A 17,848-nucleotide genomic window follows, 5' to 3' on the forward strand; every position below is an offset into this window, starting at 1 on the left:
GTGGTCAAGTGGACCAGAACATGCTGGCCTGCTTGCTCCGAATCTTAGAACATTATTAGCACAGAAGGAGGCTCTTCTCACATGCCACTTGGAGAACACTGATCATCTCCCAGGTGGATGAACTGGGAGAGCCGTTAGGAGACTCTTCCTCCACTCAGAGAACTACAATTCCCAGTGTTCCTCGGGGAGAGGGACTGATTCTAAAACTAGTTCTGGGGGACAGGGGCGTCGCTAGGGAGGGGCGATGGGGGGCAGTATGCCCCTAGTGACTGGGATGACAGGCGGCGGGCGGGGGTGACAAGCGGCGGGTGGGGGCGACAAGCAGCGGCCCCTCCCGCCATTCCCAAGCGCTGCCGCTCCCTCCATCACCCCAGGAGCAGCAGCGCATGGCCGAGCGATCACCCCGTCCGTGCAGCGCTGCTGCTCCCGAGGTGACCGGCAGCGTGGGGAGTGGCAGGAGGGGCCGGCGCTTGTCACCCCCACGCGCTGCCACTCGCTCCGTCGCCCCGGGAGCAACAGCGCACGGCTGAGGGAGCACCCCGTCCGTGCAGCACTCCTGCTCCTGGGGTGACCGGCGGTGCATGGGGAGTGGCGGGAGGGGCTGCCGCTTGTCACCCCCACGTGCTCCCACTCGCTCCGTCCCCCCGGGAGCAGCAGCCCACGGTGTGTGCGGTGCTGCTGCTCTCGGGGCAACGGAGCAAACGGCGGCACATGGGGGTGACAAGCGGCAGCCCCTCCCACCATTTCCACGCGCTGCTGCTCTCTCCGTTACCCTGAGAGCAGCAGCGCATAGCCCGACGACGGAGTGCACCTGCGCGACATTTCGCGCAGGCGCACTCCATCGTCGGACTGCCGCTTCCACAGCTTCCTTTTGAGCCGCAGAGCTTAAACGGGGCTCTTCGGCTTAAAAGGGGGCTGCAGAAGCGGCGGCGGCACTCCCGGAATCGCCCCCGAGGCGTTTCCTTTGCCGCCCCGGGTAGCGCGGAGCCTTGCTCCGCCACTGCTGGGGGAAAGAGGGTTCTGCTAATCACTCTCAGCTCCTTTAACAAATTACAGCTCCCAAAATTCTTTTGGAGAGGGAGCTATGCCTGTTTATGGGACCCTAGTGCTTTAAATGTATGGTGTGAATGTGGCCTTAGTTCTGCCCAGAGCATACCAATTGAAATCAGTGGCTGAACATTAGTTATGTCCATCAATATCAAAAGGCTTACCCTGAGCAGGACTAAAGTTGGATTCATCCCAAAGGATGTGTGTAGAAGAACATAGTGGGCTGTGCCATTAGTCAAGGCTGTGATCTGCGTTCTTCCTCCCTTGCTCGCATTCTCATTCACTCACACTCCTTCAAAAACTTCCATGCCTTGTCTATATTAGCCAGGTTTATTCAGCAGAATATTTCGTCAGATCTGGGTTTCCTGGACTTGATCTCTTCTGTTGCTGATGGTGGTTAAAAAACAAAACAAAAACAAAACTTAAATACTTTCTCTCTACTCGGTAAGCGTACATTTCTTCCTTACTGGCAAAAGGTGATATAAATTATAAAGAAAAGGAGATGCTCCCCCCCGACCCGAGACCCATTTCAGACGCCCCTTGCCCTACGACTGTGTGGGGAGGGGCCTGCAGCATTCAACAAGCTGCTGGGAAGAGGGCCATTCCGCCCTCTAGCAAGTTCAACTTCCCCCCCCCCCCGTCACGTAAAGGGGTCTCTCCGTCAGTCCCAGCCAAAGTCCTGCCCTGTCATCTGGTAGAATTTCATGTTAAAGGGTCTGTAGAACTCCTGCAGGCGGCGGATGACCTGCGGGTCAATTTTGGGGTGCGGCCTCCCTTTGGATTTCCCCAGGCACCGGGGTCGGCTGCTCCCTTCGGGCTTCTTCAAGCAAGGGAAGCCCTTAGTCTCGTTGAAGTAGAAGTGCTTGTCTGTCACCACCCGCTTGATCCCCAGAAAGTCTTGGACGCGGGCCATCTCCCCAGCTGGGTCGCTCACCAGCCTCTCCCCGCTGACAAAGAGGAACTTGGACAGGGGGAAATACCGCAGCCAGCTGTCCAGGTGTTTGGCATAAATGCCAATCCGTACGGCACTCCAGGTGGTGTCGATGAGGCCCGTGCTGACGTTCTTGAAGGCCAAGGCTTGGAAGCTAGGGATGGTGGGGTTCTTGGAAAGGGTCTGCGTGTAGTCTGAAATGGCCCGCGTCACCGGGTTGCGCACTACCACAATCAGCTTGGTGTCCCTGGACATGTTGTAAATGCGCCGGGGGGCTTCCTTGGTCACAAAGTAGCTCGGCGTCTTCTCCATGGTGATCTGTCCCTCCAAGGTGCGGGGCATCAAGTTTCTGGGGAAATAAAAGGGCATTGGTAAGGATCCTGCCTTGATAGTTCTACATCCTTCAGACCCCCACCAGCTCTCTATGGGTGCAATCAGATACACATAAGATGACATCGGTTTTCTTTTTTCAAAAATAATAATAATGTATCATTGATTTATCCACAGACACAAAAAGTACAAGCCTAAGAAAACCAAAAATTAAAAACATAAAGCAAAAAGCACTTCAGCCTGGAAGGACAAAAGTACAAAGATATAGCACAGATCCAATGGGATAATCAAGTATTTACTCATGTAAAGATTCTCTTTACAAATAATAAAGACATATAAAAATATAAGTATTCTCCACCTGTGAGTTCCACACTGCTTTGGTTTTCCTGATTATAATGCAAGTGCTTCCGTCCTGTTTTCTAACATTCCTTTCACACTGCAGTGACTGTTGTATTATGAGGCGACTGTGGCTTTACCAATATACTGGCATTGCACCAAGACTGCAACTAACAGCTTTTAATTTACTTTTTTAATTTTCAGAACAATATATATACTGAAAAACATATAATAGTACTATTTTAAAGCCAGATTTTTTTTTTAATAAAAAATGCACATATATGAATATGAGAGAATCTGTTAACTCAATTTTCTTATTTGTTGAATCATCTGTTCAAGTTCTACGGATTTCCACATCAATTTGTGGATATATATATATTTTTATGTCATTTCATTTTGCATTCCCCCTAATATAATGCATTTTTGTATGTTTAATGCACCTTTCCTGCTGAAATATGCATTGGAGAACTGAATTGCAAAATTCAGAGATGGGCAGATTTCGCATGGGAACTGCGTTTCGGTTTCCGTATTATTTCAGAATAAATTAGAATTAAATATGAACAGAATTCAGTTTTTCTTCCCCACCCCACACCAGATACACTGCATTGCAGTAGCCTAATCAGGAGTTACCAGAGCATGCATTAGTGCTATGGAATAATTAACTTTCCCCAGCTGTTGTGAGTCTGTTGCAGCATAACAACAAAGAGGACTTGGGAGTCTTTGTTGTGTGTAGATTCCCTTTTGCTGCTGTAAGGACAGAACCCTCCCCTGTGTTTGTGTGTGGCTTGCCACCTGGGGCTCTTTTACAAACAAAAAAAACAAGACCTGCATTCATGCTTGAAAGCTGAGATGACCTGTTGGGCATTCTTGATAAACTTGAAAACAAGCTCTATGGGTTTCAGCCGCAGCCTTGAAGTGAGTAATACTCTTGGGAGCTGCAAAGATAACACTTCATAGATGCAGAGGGGAGCGGGCACTCCAAATTGGGCACGGTTTGAAGAGCCAGGTCACAAGGTGATACAATGCCGTGTCCTCAAGCTACCAAATCAAATTGCCCTTCCAAGACTGGGCAATCAGCAAACACTGACAGCTCTTGCTAACTGGCTGAGGTTTCTGGCACAGCGCAGGTTTAAAAAAAGGGACCATTGTTCTTCCGTTCCATGGCGCCTCCAAACACCAGTTTGTTCTCCTGTCACTTCATGACTTATCTGCCAGCCTCGTCCTCAGGAAAACGAGACCCACTTAAAAGTGTTCCCAAGATGTTGGCGCCTCCCTGACTGGAGTGCAGCAAACATGGGACGAGCAACAGGGAGCAAAGTGTGGTGGCTGCTTCAAAGTTGGAGGGTCGTAACTCAGTGGCAAAGCTCCTGCCTTGCATGCAGAAGGTCACACTTTCAATACCCAATGGCACCTCTAGGTAGGGCTGGCAATGCCCCCTGCCTGAAATCCTGGAGAGCTGCTGCAGTGTAGACAATACTGAGCTACTTGCACCAAGGGTCTGACTCAGTATGAAGCAGCTGCTTGTGTTCCTTCCTATGTACGTCAGCTCAGCGGTAGTTTTTTCTTCTTCTTGGGCTCTTCCTATTCCATTGTTCCTCTTTGACATCAATGCATCTACTTCTGTCTTGCCGTTATTGACCTACTGGCGGTTTCCTCGCTGTGACAAAAACCAAATTACAGGGAACCAGGCAGAGAGCCTTCTCGGCAGTGGCACCCGCCTTGTGGGATGCCCTCCCACCAGATGTCAAAGAGAAAAACAACTACCAGACTTTTAGAAGACATCTGAAGGCAGCCCTGTTCAGGGAAGTTTTTATTGTTTAATAGATTGTTGTATTTTAACATTCTGTTGGAAGCTGCCCAGAGTGGCTGGGGAAACCCAGCTAGATTGGCGGGGTATAAATGAATGAATGAATAAATATTCACATAATTCCCTACCTCCCCACCCTTTCAGTTTCTGGACCCTCTTCCCTTCAGATTCAGATCAGAGAGCTGATGTTGTGGTTAGAGTGTTGAACTAGGGTTCAAATCCCCACTCAGCCATAAAGCTCTCCAGGTGACCGTGGACCAGTCACTCACTCTCAACCTAACCTACCTCAAAGGATAACATGGGGAGGAGGAGAACTGTGGATGCCACCTTGAGCTCCCTGGAAGAAAGGTGGGATATCAGTGCAATAAATTTAATTGAAATTAATTTAAAAAATTTAAAAATCCCCCTTGCTATATATCAGCAGTGCAAAGCTTTCTTCCATCTGAAGACTCCATGAACACACCATGACATCACACCAGTTCTGGAGACGGTGGACAAATGACAGGCAGGGTTTAGTGTATTAAAATATTCACAATTCCTAACCAGCCAAAAACCTTAGAGCCATATTGAATGGGAATCTTCCCCTTGCAACTAATATTCATGGATTGTACTCTTTTCCATACACGGTCAGAGCCTTAAAAAAAAAAAAATCAGTCATGCTCCTGCTCTCTTCCTCACCGCCCCCCACCACATCCCACGCCCACGGCTTCCACATGTCAGACATTAATGCTCTGCTCTCTTTCAGATCCGGGCTTTGGTCACAGGACATTTCTGAGGGGTGGGGACGGCTGTGAACCCATTTCTACGAGACTTTTGGGAGTGGAGCCAAGTTCCCCTTCTCCCACTGGAAAAGGAATACCAAACAGTTCAGTTGCATGTCAATTATTTTAATGACAATCAGATGTCAGAAATTAGGAAAGATCTGGGGGAGGGAGGGGTGTGTGAGAAGGAATAAGTTTAGCATGTACATATGTGAAATGTGTCAGAAAAGCTTTCCTGTTTGGAAAAAAACTTCTGGAAGATATTCCCCTTCAGACAATATGCTTCTCCTTTCCTGTAATATTGTTATTTATTTATTTATTTATTTATTTATTTATTTATTTATTTCAAGGGCTGCACAGAGTTCCACTCACACAACTTCTTCTCTTTCATCTGCGAACCCCTAAATATTCTCTGGAGCTGATTTTGAGGGTGCCTGTGGGTGGGGCTGAAGGGGACAGGAGAGGCAGGGGAGAAGAGGGGGTCTGTTGTAGGAGCAGAGCTGCAGTGTTGGACGCATCCACATAATAAGATATAACAATATTATTCAGTTCGGTGTTGCGAGCTTTTCCGAAGGAGTCCTGTGACTTTTCCAGCACCAGCCACTTGCAGATATTAACAGCAAAAGATAGTGCTCACTTCCATGCTTTGGAAATACACTCACACAGGAAATCTGCACTAAAGATGCTGACAAAATTTCACGATAACTTATGTATATATATATAGAGAGAGAGAGAGAGAGAGAGTGCACAAATTGATGTGAAAAAGTAGCAAACTGCACTTAAAGATTTGAAAAAGGGAAACTGAAATCATGAGCTGCAACAATAATCATCATTATTAGACAGCCCCACATAAAGCGTGTTACACTAATTGAGTCTTGACATAATGAGTGAATTGTCATGGGCTGTCTGAGTCAGGACGATGCAGATGGAGGATTGGCCGAGAACCTGGGTGGCTAAGCAAGGACTGGGGGTGAGGTTTCCCTCAACCAGCTCTCTTGTCTCATCTGTCCCCACCAGAACGAGAGCCGCAAGTCCTGCCTCCCTCTCCATCTGACACTCCCATGGTGCTCATTGCACTGCCCACCTTGTTGCCGTCAGATGCTGGGAGTAGCTCTGCCTACCCAAAGGGAAAAGGTTCACCTGTCCCAGTCACCTCTCAGGAGGCAGAGACACATCCTCCATCACCTAGGTCTAGGAAGTAACCAAAAGAGAAGAGAGCCTACTAGGCGTAGCAAGAGATTTCAGAAATGCTTACTAACCGAAAATGAGCCTGGCCCATTCCTATATATAGGATGCCAAGGGGTGTGACAGTGTCGGATCAACGTCTAAAAAGTTGGCAGTTGGAGCACCTGCCTTTGTTGTAGCTGAATTTGGGATTAACCGTGTGCATTGCCTGGAGTGCCTTAAGCCAGCAATTTGCATGTGCACAGCAGTGATCTAAGCATTAAAGCCTTTGGAAAGAATCCTTCTTCAGGTCTTTGTTCTTCAGCAACTGGGAGCCAGAACATGAATGAATCACTGTGCTCAGGTGAAACAGGTCCAGGAATGGTAGCAGCCGGTGTACCAGCTGAAGTTGGAAGAAGATGCCCCTTCATTCCATGTACAGAAGCTGAATGGGCCAGCAATCTAGACAGGGTCTACTGCACAGGCTAGCACAGGCATAGGCAAACTCGGCCCTCCAGGTATTCTGGGACTGCAACTCCCATCATCCCTGACCACTGGTCCTGTTAGCTAGGGATGATGGGAGTTGTAGTCCCAAAACATCTGGAGGGCTATGCCTGGGCTAGCGTATGGGAGAGTAGGAGAGGGTACACACAGCTCTGTCCTGGGTCCCATGACTGCCACCTCTCATCTGCCACCTGAGGAAGCCACCTCACTCTGCCTAATGGTAGGGACCTGTCCTGGTTTGACTGTGTTACCACTGTGATCTACATGGACATGGATTTTGTTAGCGATCATAACACAGTGGTATAATAACATGAGCTATTCCACCAGAAGCCCAGAGCAAGAGTGAACATCTCAAGGACACCAGTACTTTTTGGAAAGAATAATGTACAGAAGAAAGGGAAGGCCATCGAGGGGGCTTATTGATCCTTGGTTAAAATCAAAGCTTGTTCCAGTTTCATTTGAGCATCTTCAAGACAGATTCAGGACTGGTCAAAGAAAGTCCTTCTTCACACATTGCAGAGTTAAACCATGGAACTCACTCCCCCAGGAGGTTGTGATGGTCACCAGCTTGGATTGCTTTCAAAGAGGATTGGGCAAATTCATGGAGAGGGCTATCGATGGCTACCAGCCACAATGACTATGCTCTTCCTCCACTGTTGGAAATAGTAATTGTTTCTGAATACTAGTTGCTGGAGACTGCTGTGCTCTTGTCCTACTTGCCTGTTTCTTATGGGCATCTGGTTGGCCACTGTAAGAACAGGATGCTGGACTAGATGGGCCACTGGCCTGATCCTGCAGAGCTGTTCTTATACTATTATGCTACACAGACAAATATGACTCCTCTTCAGCTTCCTCCTATGTTTGCTCTCCGCTGGATCACATCTGAGTTCAGCCAAGCCCGTTTCTCCTTCACCCAAAAGGCTCTCCAATCATCACTTTATTGTTACGCCAATAAATATTTACTGAGCGTTCAATGGCTTTTGTTCTTCATTTAGCGAAATGCAAGTTGTAAGTGTAACTGTTAAGGGCTCTTTTCTCCAGCCAGGCATTTTCACAACTATAGAGCACCTGTCTTAATGATGGATGGGTAAATCACTCCGTGTTAAGTGCTTAATCAATGCTGGCTGTTAAGGGGCCAGCGAGGGCTGGTCTTGAGGCTGCCAGTGGCACAGAGCTGAGAGCAAAGGAACAAAAACACCCCACATAAAGCCAGGCCAAGCTCTAATTCCTTTATTAATTCTCTCCTTTACGCCTTCTGCTAAGACCTAGTTTGTTCCTTGACACCTTATTCTTAGCTGCCTTCAGTTTGAGACCCCAAGGGATTGAAGGGTGGAGGACAGAGCTCTTGAATAATTAGGAGCTCTAGAATATGTGTGACCAGGGCTGGCACAATGCTGACTAAGATGGGCCTAGTGCCAGCTCCGAGCCACTGATTCCTGGACATATTATTATTATTATTATTATTATTATTATTATTATTATTATTATTATTCCTTTCTCCCAAACTGTGATTCCTGGTGGCTTCCAACATTTAAAAACAACATTATAAAGCACAAAGTAATAAAAGCAAACTAGTTAAAAACATTTGGAAGCAACAATTAAAATGCAGTGGCCAGCAACATCTGTATCTTCCCCATGCAAAGCCTTTCAGAACAGGAAGGTCTTAGCTTGCTGCTGGAAGGATAAGAGGGGGAGCCAGTCTATAACCCCTCCTGAGAGAGAATCTCACACTCTGGGCGCAGCCACAAAAAAGGCTCTCTCTTGTGTCACCACCAGCTGTGCTTCTGATGTTGATGGGAACTGAGAGATGGAGCTCACTTGAGGATCTCAGCACCCAGGCAGGTTCATAGAGGGAGATTTGATATTTCAGGTAGCTTTAGCCCAATCTATATAGGGCCTTATAGATCACAACCAGCACTTTGAATTATTCCTGGAAATGGACCGGTAGCTAGGGACTTATTTGCTTCTTTATTAAAAAAGTAAAAAACAAACAAACACACAAATAGAAAGTTAGTATGTAAATTCATGAACATGACCAACAGCTGAGTTTTTTAAAAAAACAAACAAACAAACAAACAAACAAACAAACAAACAGAACACATACGCATTTTCAAAACAGGGATATCATATCCAAATCTCAGTTTATTATCAAGTTTTAGAGTGGTGCCCGTGTGCTCCAGAATTTGCACATCATTCAGAAATGTCCAGATTGCCTAAACCCATCACAGAATGGTCACCAGTAAAGGCATCATAATACCAGTTGCTGGTGTGATAGAAGTTCCCACTGAGCAACTTAGATACCCCATTCTGCACCAGCTGCACCTTCTGAGCCAACCTTGAGGGTAGCCCCACATGAAGTGTGTTACAGTAGTCCAACCCTGATGCTGTGAAAAAATGGGTAATATAGCACCTTCCACTTTGGCATAATGGTCAGAGTGTCAGACTAGGACATGGGAGACCTGGGTACAAATCCTCACTCGGCCACGAAGCTCACTGGGTGATCCTAGGCCAGTCACTGCCTCTCAACCTAACCTACCTCACAGGGTTGTTGTGGGGATTAAATGAGCATGGGAAGAACTATGTAAACCACCTCGAGCACCTTGGAGGAAAAGGTGGGATAGAAATGCAATAGATAGATAATTCGTTGGCAACTCTAGGTGATACATTTTTCATCCCTTTGTAGGATCCTCCTTGCTCTCTTCTGACTCTTGCTTCAGCTTACCAACTGCCTTTATGAAATCGTGAGCCCAACGCTGAATGCAAGCATTGTCTTCTGCCACGGCCCCACCCCACCTTACCCCATAGGTGGTCTTTGGCACCTCTTGGCCCCACAGAATCCCCCTCCCCCTGTACCAGGGGAGCTGTTGCTTTGTTGGGTCAAAGCCAAGAAGAGGAAACGGAGCTAAACAGCTGCCCAGGAGGCCTTTGCTAATCACTACTTTTTCTTCTTCCTGAGAAGCAATATGGGATAATCATAATGACTTGTTAAAAAAAAAAAAAAAAAACCACACACACACACACAGCAGTTTGATCTGGAGCCAATCTGTCTCATTATGTCGGCCTGTACAATATGCAGACTTCTTTGATGTACAAAGCAATGGGAGATGCACGCCATAAATCCGAATGGGGGCGGCAACATCTTGTTGCAGCCCAGCCAAGCACCGATGGCCTTTCTCAGCCTGTTCTCTGGGAACTTCTGCTTTGCAATGCTTAAATATTTCCCCGTTAGCAGAAGGAGTTAAGAACTGCCTTACATGATTAATACAAAGGCCAACCTAGAACAGCCAACCTGCAGCTCTCCAGGGATTTTGGACTATGACTCCCACCCACTCCATGGCATCCTACAGCCTGCGCTGGATGGGAATGAAAGAAGTTCTCACCCAGAGTTCCCTGTGATAGTTGAGGTTTCTGCATTTCAGGGGGTTGGACTAGATCAGTGATGGCCAAACTTGGCTCTCCAGCTGTTTTGGGACTACATCTCCCATCATCCCTAGCTAACAGGACCAGTGGTGAGAGGTGATGGGAATTGTAGTCCCAAAACAGCTGGAGGGCCAAGTTTGGCCATCACTGGACTAGATCGCCGATCAGAATGTCGCGGTTTGAATCCCCGCAACGGGGTGAGCTCCTGTTGCTCAGTCCCAGCTCCTGCCAACCTAGCAGTTTGAAAGCACACCCCAAAGTGCAAGTAGATAAATAGGTACCACTCTAGGGTTGCGGCGCTCATCTTGCTTTACTGGCCAAGGGAGCTGGCATTTGTCCGCAGACAGCTTCCGGGTCATGTGGCCAGCATGACAAAGCCGCTTCTGGTGAACCAGAGCAGTGCACAGAAACACCGTTTACCTTCCCGCTGGAGCGGTACCTATTTATCTACTTGCACTTTGATGTGCTTTCGAACTGCTAGGTTGGCAGGAGCAGGGACCGAGCAACGGGAGCTCACCCCGTTGCAGGGATTCGAACCGCCGACCTTCTGATCGGCAAGCCCTAGGCTCTGTGGTTTAGACCACAGCACCACCATCCTTTACAGAGTTACAATTCCCAGTAACTCTTAACAAATTACAGTGCCCAGAAATCTTTGAGGGGAAAATGTGCTTTGAATGTGCTTTAAAGTTGCAGCTTTATTTAAGAACAAGTTGAACTGCAAATGTGAATAGACAGCACAGCTTTCAAAAGGCTTGAGGTGAGTGAGGGTTTTGTGCTGTGAGTAACAGTTTCGGAACCAACAAGGAAATCACGAGTGGTGAGAAATTCAGGAGCCATCCAGTGAATGAGTCAGCCAGAAGAAAATAGTTTTGCTTCTGAACTCCTTTGATCATGCCTCTTGCCCACACAGAGAATGGAGGCGGCTGCCCAGGCAGCTGTACTAAGCAACAGGCTCAACATTGCCCAGCAAAGATTTATTAGGGTTTATGCTTCTTTCCCACCTTATCCCTTTGGCACGTAGGGTCGGTAATGTTTCCTTCTTTCCTGGTTTAGAAAGTTTATTCTTTGCCTTTAAATGGATTAACTGGTTGCCTTGAATAACAAATTTGTCATTTGCCATGTTTGACATTAGTTGTACAGCTAATATAGAGAGTTAGGAAATCAGGTGGGGGGGCATAAATGGTGGCACAGAAGTCACATTCACACCATACATTTAAACCACTTCAAACACTCATTGGTTCCTCCAGAGAATCCTGGGAGCTGAAGTTTGTTAAGGTGCTGAGAGTTGCTACGATACCCTCATTCCCCTACCCAGAATTGCAATTCCCAGAGTTCCCTGGAAAGAGGCATTGATTGTTAAACCACCCTGGGAACTGTAGTTCTGGAAGGGCAATGGGGGTCTCCTAGCAACTCTCAGCATTATGGGCGCTCATTTCACTGTTACTTGCCTTCCTTTTCCCCACAAAGAGCTACAATTTCCATAATTCCCTGTGACGAAGGACTGATCGTTAAGCAACTCTGGGAACCATAGCTCTGTGAGGAGAATTAATTATTTGGGGGGTGGGAAGAACCCACGACTATTTAAAGTTGTGTCATAGTGTTTTAAATGCATGACGTGAATGCGGTTCTGTCCTGGTTTCTAACATTCCTTTCGCATGGCTTTACCTGTTGCATTATAGAAATGTGTAGCTTTTGGCTTGATATACCGCCATGCCATACTAAATTTCATTCACATTTGTGGTTTGACACAACACCGGCCCTGACTGAACGTGTTGCCACCCTTCTGTGCCTCCAGGATTCCCCCAGGGGGAAACTATGTATGCTGAAATATTACCCCATTTCCCCTCCACATGACATGATCCACGAAAACGGTGGGAAAATTACAGAGCAAAACTCTCATGGCTTTCCAGACTAACAGGGTTGCAAATAGTTTTTCTTCTTCTTCCTGGAAGCAATTAAGATGTAAATGAGGGCTAAACTTCCTCTAGATTTTCAGAAGTGACCTTTACGTCATTTGAAGGATCATGTAAAATGTGAAAATTATCACATGGACACGTCCTGCAAATTCTGTGTTATTAGGAGGTCTGTTCTGCACAATGTAAGAACTGTGGCTGCTACCCTTTGGAATTCCCTCCTGTTAAATCTTAGACAGCCACCTTCTCTTGTGTCTTTCCACTGCCTGCCAAATACCTTCCTCTTTCACGAAGGCTTTTAAACAGAGATCTTGCCCACTCTGCAGCTGTATTGGAATTGTTTTTAAGATGCTTTAAATCTGTTTTTACTGTTTTATCGCTTGTCGTTGACTGCCCTGGGCTCATTTGGGAGGGAGGGCAGGGTGTAAATTGAATTAACTAAACAACAACCTTTCTTACTTGTCCAGGTGGAGAGATGTCTGTGTGCGAAACCTCTGACTTTGGCATGGACAGAATGTACAATGTACAAAAGTGTCTGTTGCCCTGCCCACTTTTGCCTCTGGCCTTGCATGTGGCCCCCCAAAAGGTTGGCCATGAGACATTGGGGCCCTTGGGATGGAAAAGGCTGCCCATCCCTAGCCTACAGGAACAACCACAGTCCCCTCAACCCCCCAGTTTTGCCCTATTCTACCGACCAAGCAGAGAGTTTTAGATATAATATTACACACAGCTACTGTGTGCCGATTTATGGAATAATTTATGTCCTTTCCAAATGTTTTTCTGGGTTTCTCATTGAAATTTTTTTTTTTTTAGTAGTACAGGAAAATGATTCTTTCCATGTGTTCCTTCCGAATGTTAAAAAAAAATCACTCAGCAAACACAAGCTTAGGAACTAAATCAATCATTCTGCTTAACGTGCAATAAAATGTTCATTATCAAGTGGGGGGCAGGGGGGAAAAACCCCAGGCTGTGATGTCATTTGAGATACTGGAAAGGACTGCATTAAACCAGGCCAGTAAATCCTTCCAGCCTATCTCGAAAACACACGAGCGCATTCATTCAGCTCAAAAAGTGGAGGAATGTAATATTCTGCCCAGACTTCTTTCCCCTTTTCTTTCAATAATAAAACACGCCACTTCAGATTTATTTTATATGCCATAACATTTCTTGCTTCAAATAAACTCAGGAGGAAAACTCGCAAGATGCACTAACAAGCTGGGAAACCCTCCTTGCTTTCGGAATTGCCTCTTTCCAATGTAACTGTGGAAAAGCAGCCCAGCCGCTCTTTTTTTGATGATGTGGGCTGATTAAAAACGGATTTTAAGAATTCCCCACACAAGGAAAAAAGCCATATTCACACTGGACACCTTAAAATCAACAGACTTTAGGGAACAGGATGTAGCTCAGTTGTAGAGCATCCATTCTGCATGCAGAAGGCCCCAGTTTCAACCCCCTGACATCTCCAGGTAGGGCGAGGAAAAGATTTCTGCCTGAAATCCTAGAGAGCCACTGCCAATCAGTGCAGATAATCGTGAGCTGGATGAAGATGAGGGTGTTCAATTTATATACTGCCTGTTGTGTATTGATTCAAGGGTTATCATATCTGTATTGTTATTATTGTCTGTATTCACATTAGGGGAAAGTAACTGCCTTCCTGTTCCAGAAGGAACAGCTACTATTGGTTCATTTAAGTTGCTGCATTTGGATCCTCAGTCTTATTGGTTCCCACCAAAAGGCAGCTTTGTGATTGCTTGAGATTGTTCCCTCCAAAATGTATCCTTTTTAGCCAGTCTTTCTGTCCCTATAAATGTAGCATCCCTCCCCTCAGTTCCCCAGTCTTGTTTGTCTGAATAAAGAGTATTACATGAAGAAGCTGTCTCTTGCCTGCTATGTCAGAGCTGAAATCACTTGCTGAATCATGATCCCCACGTTACAACACTGCCCCTCATCTAAAGATCTCAGGGTGGTTCACAAGTTAAAAATGCAAGATAAAAGCACAAATAAATAGTTAAACAGAAACAACAAAGCAACGACCCCCTTCCACAAACATATTTAAAAGGCAGTAGAATATAATAAGCCAAAGGCCTGGTTGAGGAAGAACGTTTTCACCTGGCAGTGTAATATACCCAAACTGTCTTGGCACGATGAGCAACCAGGCTGCTTAATTCTGTACCACGCAAAGTTTCTGAACCGTCTTCAGAGGCAGCCCTACATATAACGCATTGCAGTACAGTCGTACCTTGGACCTCGAACGGCTTAGTAGCCGAACAAATCGGCTCCTGAGTGCCGCAAACCCAGAAGTAGGTGTTCCAGTTTGCGAATGTTTTTCGGAAGCTGACCTTCCGACATGGCTTCCAATTGAGTGCAGGAAGCTCCTGCAGGCAATCAGAAGCCACGCCTTGGTTTTTGAACGGTTCCAGGAGTCAAATGGACTCCCCGAATGGATTAAGTTCAAGATCCAAGGTACGACTGTAATCTAATTTAGAGTTTACCAGAGCATAGACAACAGAAGTTAGACTATCCCTGTCCAGATAAGGGCACAGCTGGACCACCAGCCAAAGCTGATGGAAGGCACTCTGAAGGAAGCTTCTTATGCTCCTGTGTAATCAGTTAAACAAACTACGGGAAGCTGCATCACCAGCAGTCCATATGCATCTGTTGTTGTTGTTCAGTCGTTCAGTCATGTCCGACTCTTCATGACCCCATAGACCAGAGCACGTAAGGCACGCCTATCCCATATGCATCTAATGGTGTGCAAATTGAGAGAACTGCTTGTGACAATGCAATGGCCTGTAGCACCTCCAAAATGAGGCTATGAAGTTGGAACCGCTGAGCCTGTGCCAAAAAATTACACCTGCATATGGTAGACAACAGGGGTGCCAACTTGAATAAAATATTGGGAGGGGTGTTTGTCAGGTAGGCCCCGCCCTGCATAATCGATCACTTGATGCAGCACATGCACACCATTTGAATGGTAATGCTCATCAACTTTGTGGAGGCCCAGTCCCCTCAATATTTTATGGGGGGGGGGCGCGAAGTGGCATTGGCCCCTAGGAGTTGGCTCCTATGGTGAACAAGCCACACAGCACAAGTATTATGGGAAATAATCGTTGAAGCAAGTGCTATTGGGAACATACCTATGGGTTCTACTCAAGTTTGAGGTTCCCTGTTCAGCCTCCTAGCAGATTTAGGCCCCATTTAAAGCAGTACCATACCCCTTTAAATAGTCATGGCATACCCCCCAAAATAATCCCAGGAACTATATTTTGTAAAGTGTGCTGAGGGTTGTTAGGAGAACCCTTCCCCCGATAATTTCCAGAGTGGCTGAACGATCAGTCTCGGTTCCCAGGGAATTCTGGGGATTGTAGTTTTAGGAGGGGAACAGGAGGTCTCCTAACAGCTCTTGGCACCCTTAAGAAACTACAGCTCCCAGAATTCTTTAAATGTATGAAGTGAAGGTGGCCCGAGTATGACAGCCATGAACATCAGAGCACCTAAAGCAGCTGCCCTTCACTGCCTGAACAGCGTTCTCAAGGCAAGTCTCCTCTCCTCCAACCTGCCCCATCTGCAAGGCTGAAATGCCGCAGTGCTTCATTTCCCCAGCCACTCTTTCCGGCAACATGCAAGATAATTTCACTTTCCCCACATTTTCATTAAGTCTCTAATTCTCCCTCTGAAATCACCTCTGTTCATTATTGATAACCCCCTTCAAGCTCAAGTTAAGTTCTTTTTCTGGGGAGGGGGGTTGGGGTGGGTGGGGTGCTGTAGCGGGAGGCCAGAGAGAAGATACCCATTACACACCACTTTAAGCAAAAGCACTGGGAACTTTAATTAAATTTCCCGTTAATTTGTATTGACCTTAAGAGAATGTCTTTGGAATGCTAAGCATCGCCTGCAGGTAGAAAGGGTGGCAAGCAACTGAAACGAAGGAGCTGTGTTAGATTTCAAGAAAAAAAAGAGATGGAGGGGAGGAAAGAATGAAGAACCTTCTTTGTATCCGCTGAGACAAAGGTTGTACAAACCGATTAGACAGTGAAGTTCCCAATATACGATCAACAGCAGAACTGTCTTCTCAATCACAACAAACAAAGATGTTTATATGGTGGGTTGCCAACGTGCTGTCCATGAGCTCTCATGTGCTTGCAAAGGTTCTTGTCTGGGCACCTGCAGGGTCCTGCTCCCCTGCTGAAATTAGGCTGGGAAGACTCCTTATATTGCAGACAATATATGAATTTTCCCATGCCTAATTGCTGGGGTGGGAGGAGAGTAAGTGTGTGGGGGTACAATTTGTGGGTGTATGCTTGCATGGTTGTGATGTGTCATGGTTCCTACAACACCATGTGTCCACAGGTGCAAAAAAAGATTGGCGACCCAATAGATGTTCCCCAATGCAGATCCTAACCTCCTTTCTGCTGTACATGCATTGCCTCACTCAGGGTACATCTGCAGTTCCACTTGACCCATCACTTTCCCCTGGAAAATTCACTGCTTAGTGCTGAATTGGAGCAAATGTCAATTAGGTTTTCTCACAATTGATGCTTTCTATGATTTAGAGTCAAAGAGTAGGCTTTCCAGGGGAAAGCAGTGGGACAAAGGCAAAACCACTTGGACCTCTTGCCTAGAGAGCAGGGGACAACTAGAAAACTGGTTGGATCCGTGCTTTCTAGACATGACACAAGCCCTCAGTGTAAGCAAGCTAGCCAATTCCCACCCCCAAATTGTGGATATATGTATATCTGCTTCTCCATTTGTGAATAGGTCAGTACTTGCAAAGACCTATGGTTTCTCCCTCTCATTGTGAATAACAGAGGCAGGTAAATCTTGCAGCCTATTAAGTCAGTGGCCAAGCTTAAGATTCATCATACTACTCAGGTCTCTATTTTTGGATGGGAAGCGGTGCATACTCAAAGCAGAATCTGGGCTTTTTAACAGGAGAATTATGCACAAAGAAGTCAAATGGGCAAGCAAAACACAGACAACAATTCTGCAATCCTGCTTTTGATTAAAAGTGTCCCCACCCATAACTGCTCAATATTAGGGACCCCACCATATTGGTTGGCTCTGCACATGGGCTGTGAAGCCACAACTCATGTCTCTCTGGGTGTGTAACAAGTGCAAAATGGCAGAAGCCACGCCACTTTGCATGGAGCTTGCTGAGTTTGTAGCAGGAACAAAAAAACAGTACAGCAAAGGCCATTGTCTATCAATGGGCAGGGAGTTCCAAAGAGTAGGTGCTGCCCCTCTGAAGGATTGAACCTTTGGAACTGCAGAACAAAGTTCTGCCATTTTGAACTGAAAATAGCACCCTGTGGAAACCCGAGGAACCCGCCTCTTTCTGGTTTTACTCAAGGCTCTCTGGGCAAGGTCTCATTCAAATCCAACCTTCTCTTCTCAGTGGTTGGGCAGATGCATTTGGGCAAGCAGCCTTGCCAGCTTCCATCTGATGCCACCAGCCTGGAGGGGCAGGCTTGGCAAAGAACGTGAGAGGGCACCCAATTTTATTCTCTCCCGAAACATCGGTAGCTATAGTTCTGGAGAGGCCAGAGGTCCAGGTTCATTACGACGCAGGATTGATTTCACATCAGGCTCCCTCATTAGAGCTTGGATGCACGAGGGCTGTTTGTAATGACACCTA

General features: G+C 46.5%; 1 protein-coding gene across 1 annotated transcript in view; it reads right to left on the reverse strand.

Annotated features, from left to right (window-relative positions):
- Positions 1-1,707: 1,707 nt before the first annotated feature.
- The window catches only part of HS3ST6 (heparan sulfate-glucosamine 3-sulfotransferase 6), a 72,249-nt gene continuing 56,108 nt past the window's right edge, over positions 1,708-17,848 (reverse strand). The window contains exon 2 of the mRNA XM_033167344.1: positions 1,708-2,327. Within this exon, the coding sequence (XP_033023235.1) occupies positions 1,709-2,327 (619 nt within the window). The 3' untranslated portion in view covers position 1,708. The remainder of the gene's footprint in view (positions 2,328-17,848) is intronic.

Source organism: Lacerta agilis, chromosome 13, assembly GCF_009819535.1.
Source record: "Lacerta agilis isolate rLacAgi1 chromosome 13, rLacAgi1.pri, whole genome shotgun sequence".
Taxonomy (NCBI): Eukaryota; Metazoa; Chordata; class Lepidosauria; order Squamata; family Lacertidae; genus Lacerta; species Lacerta agilis.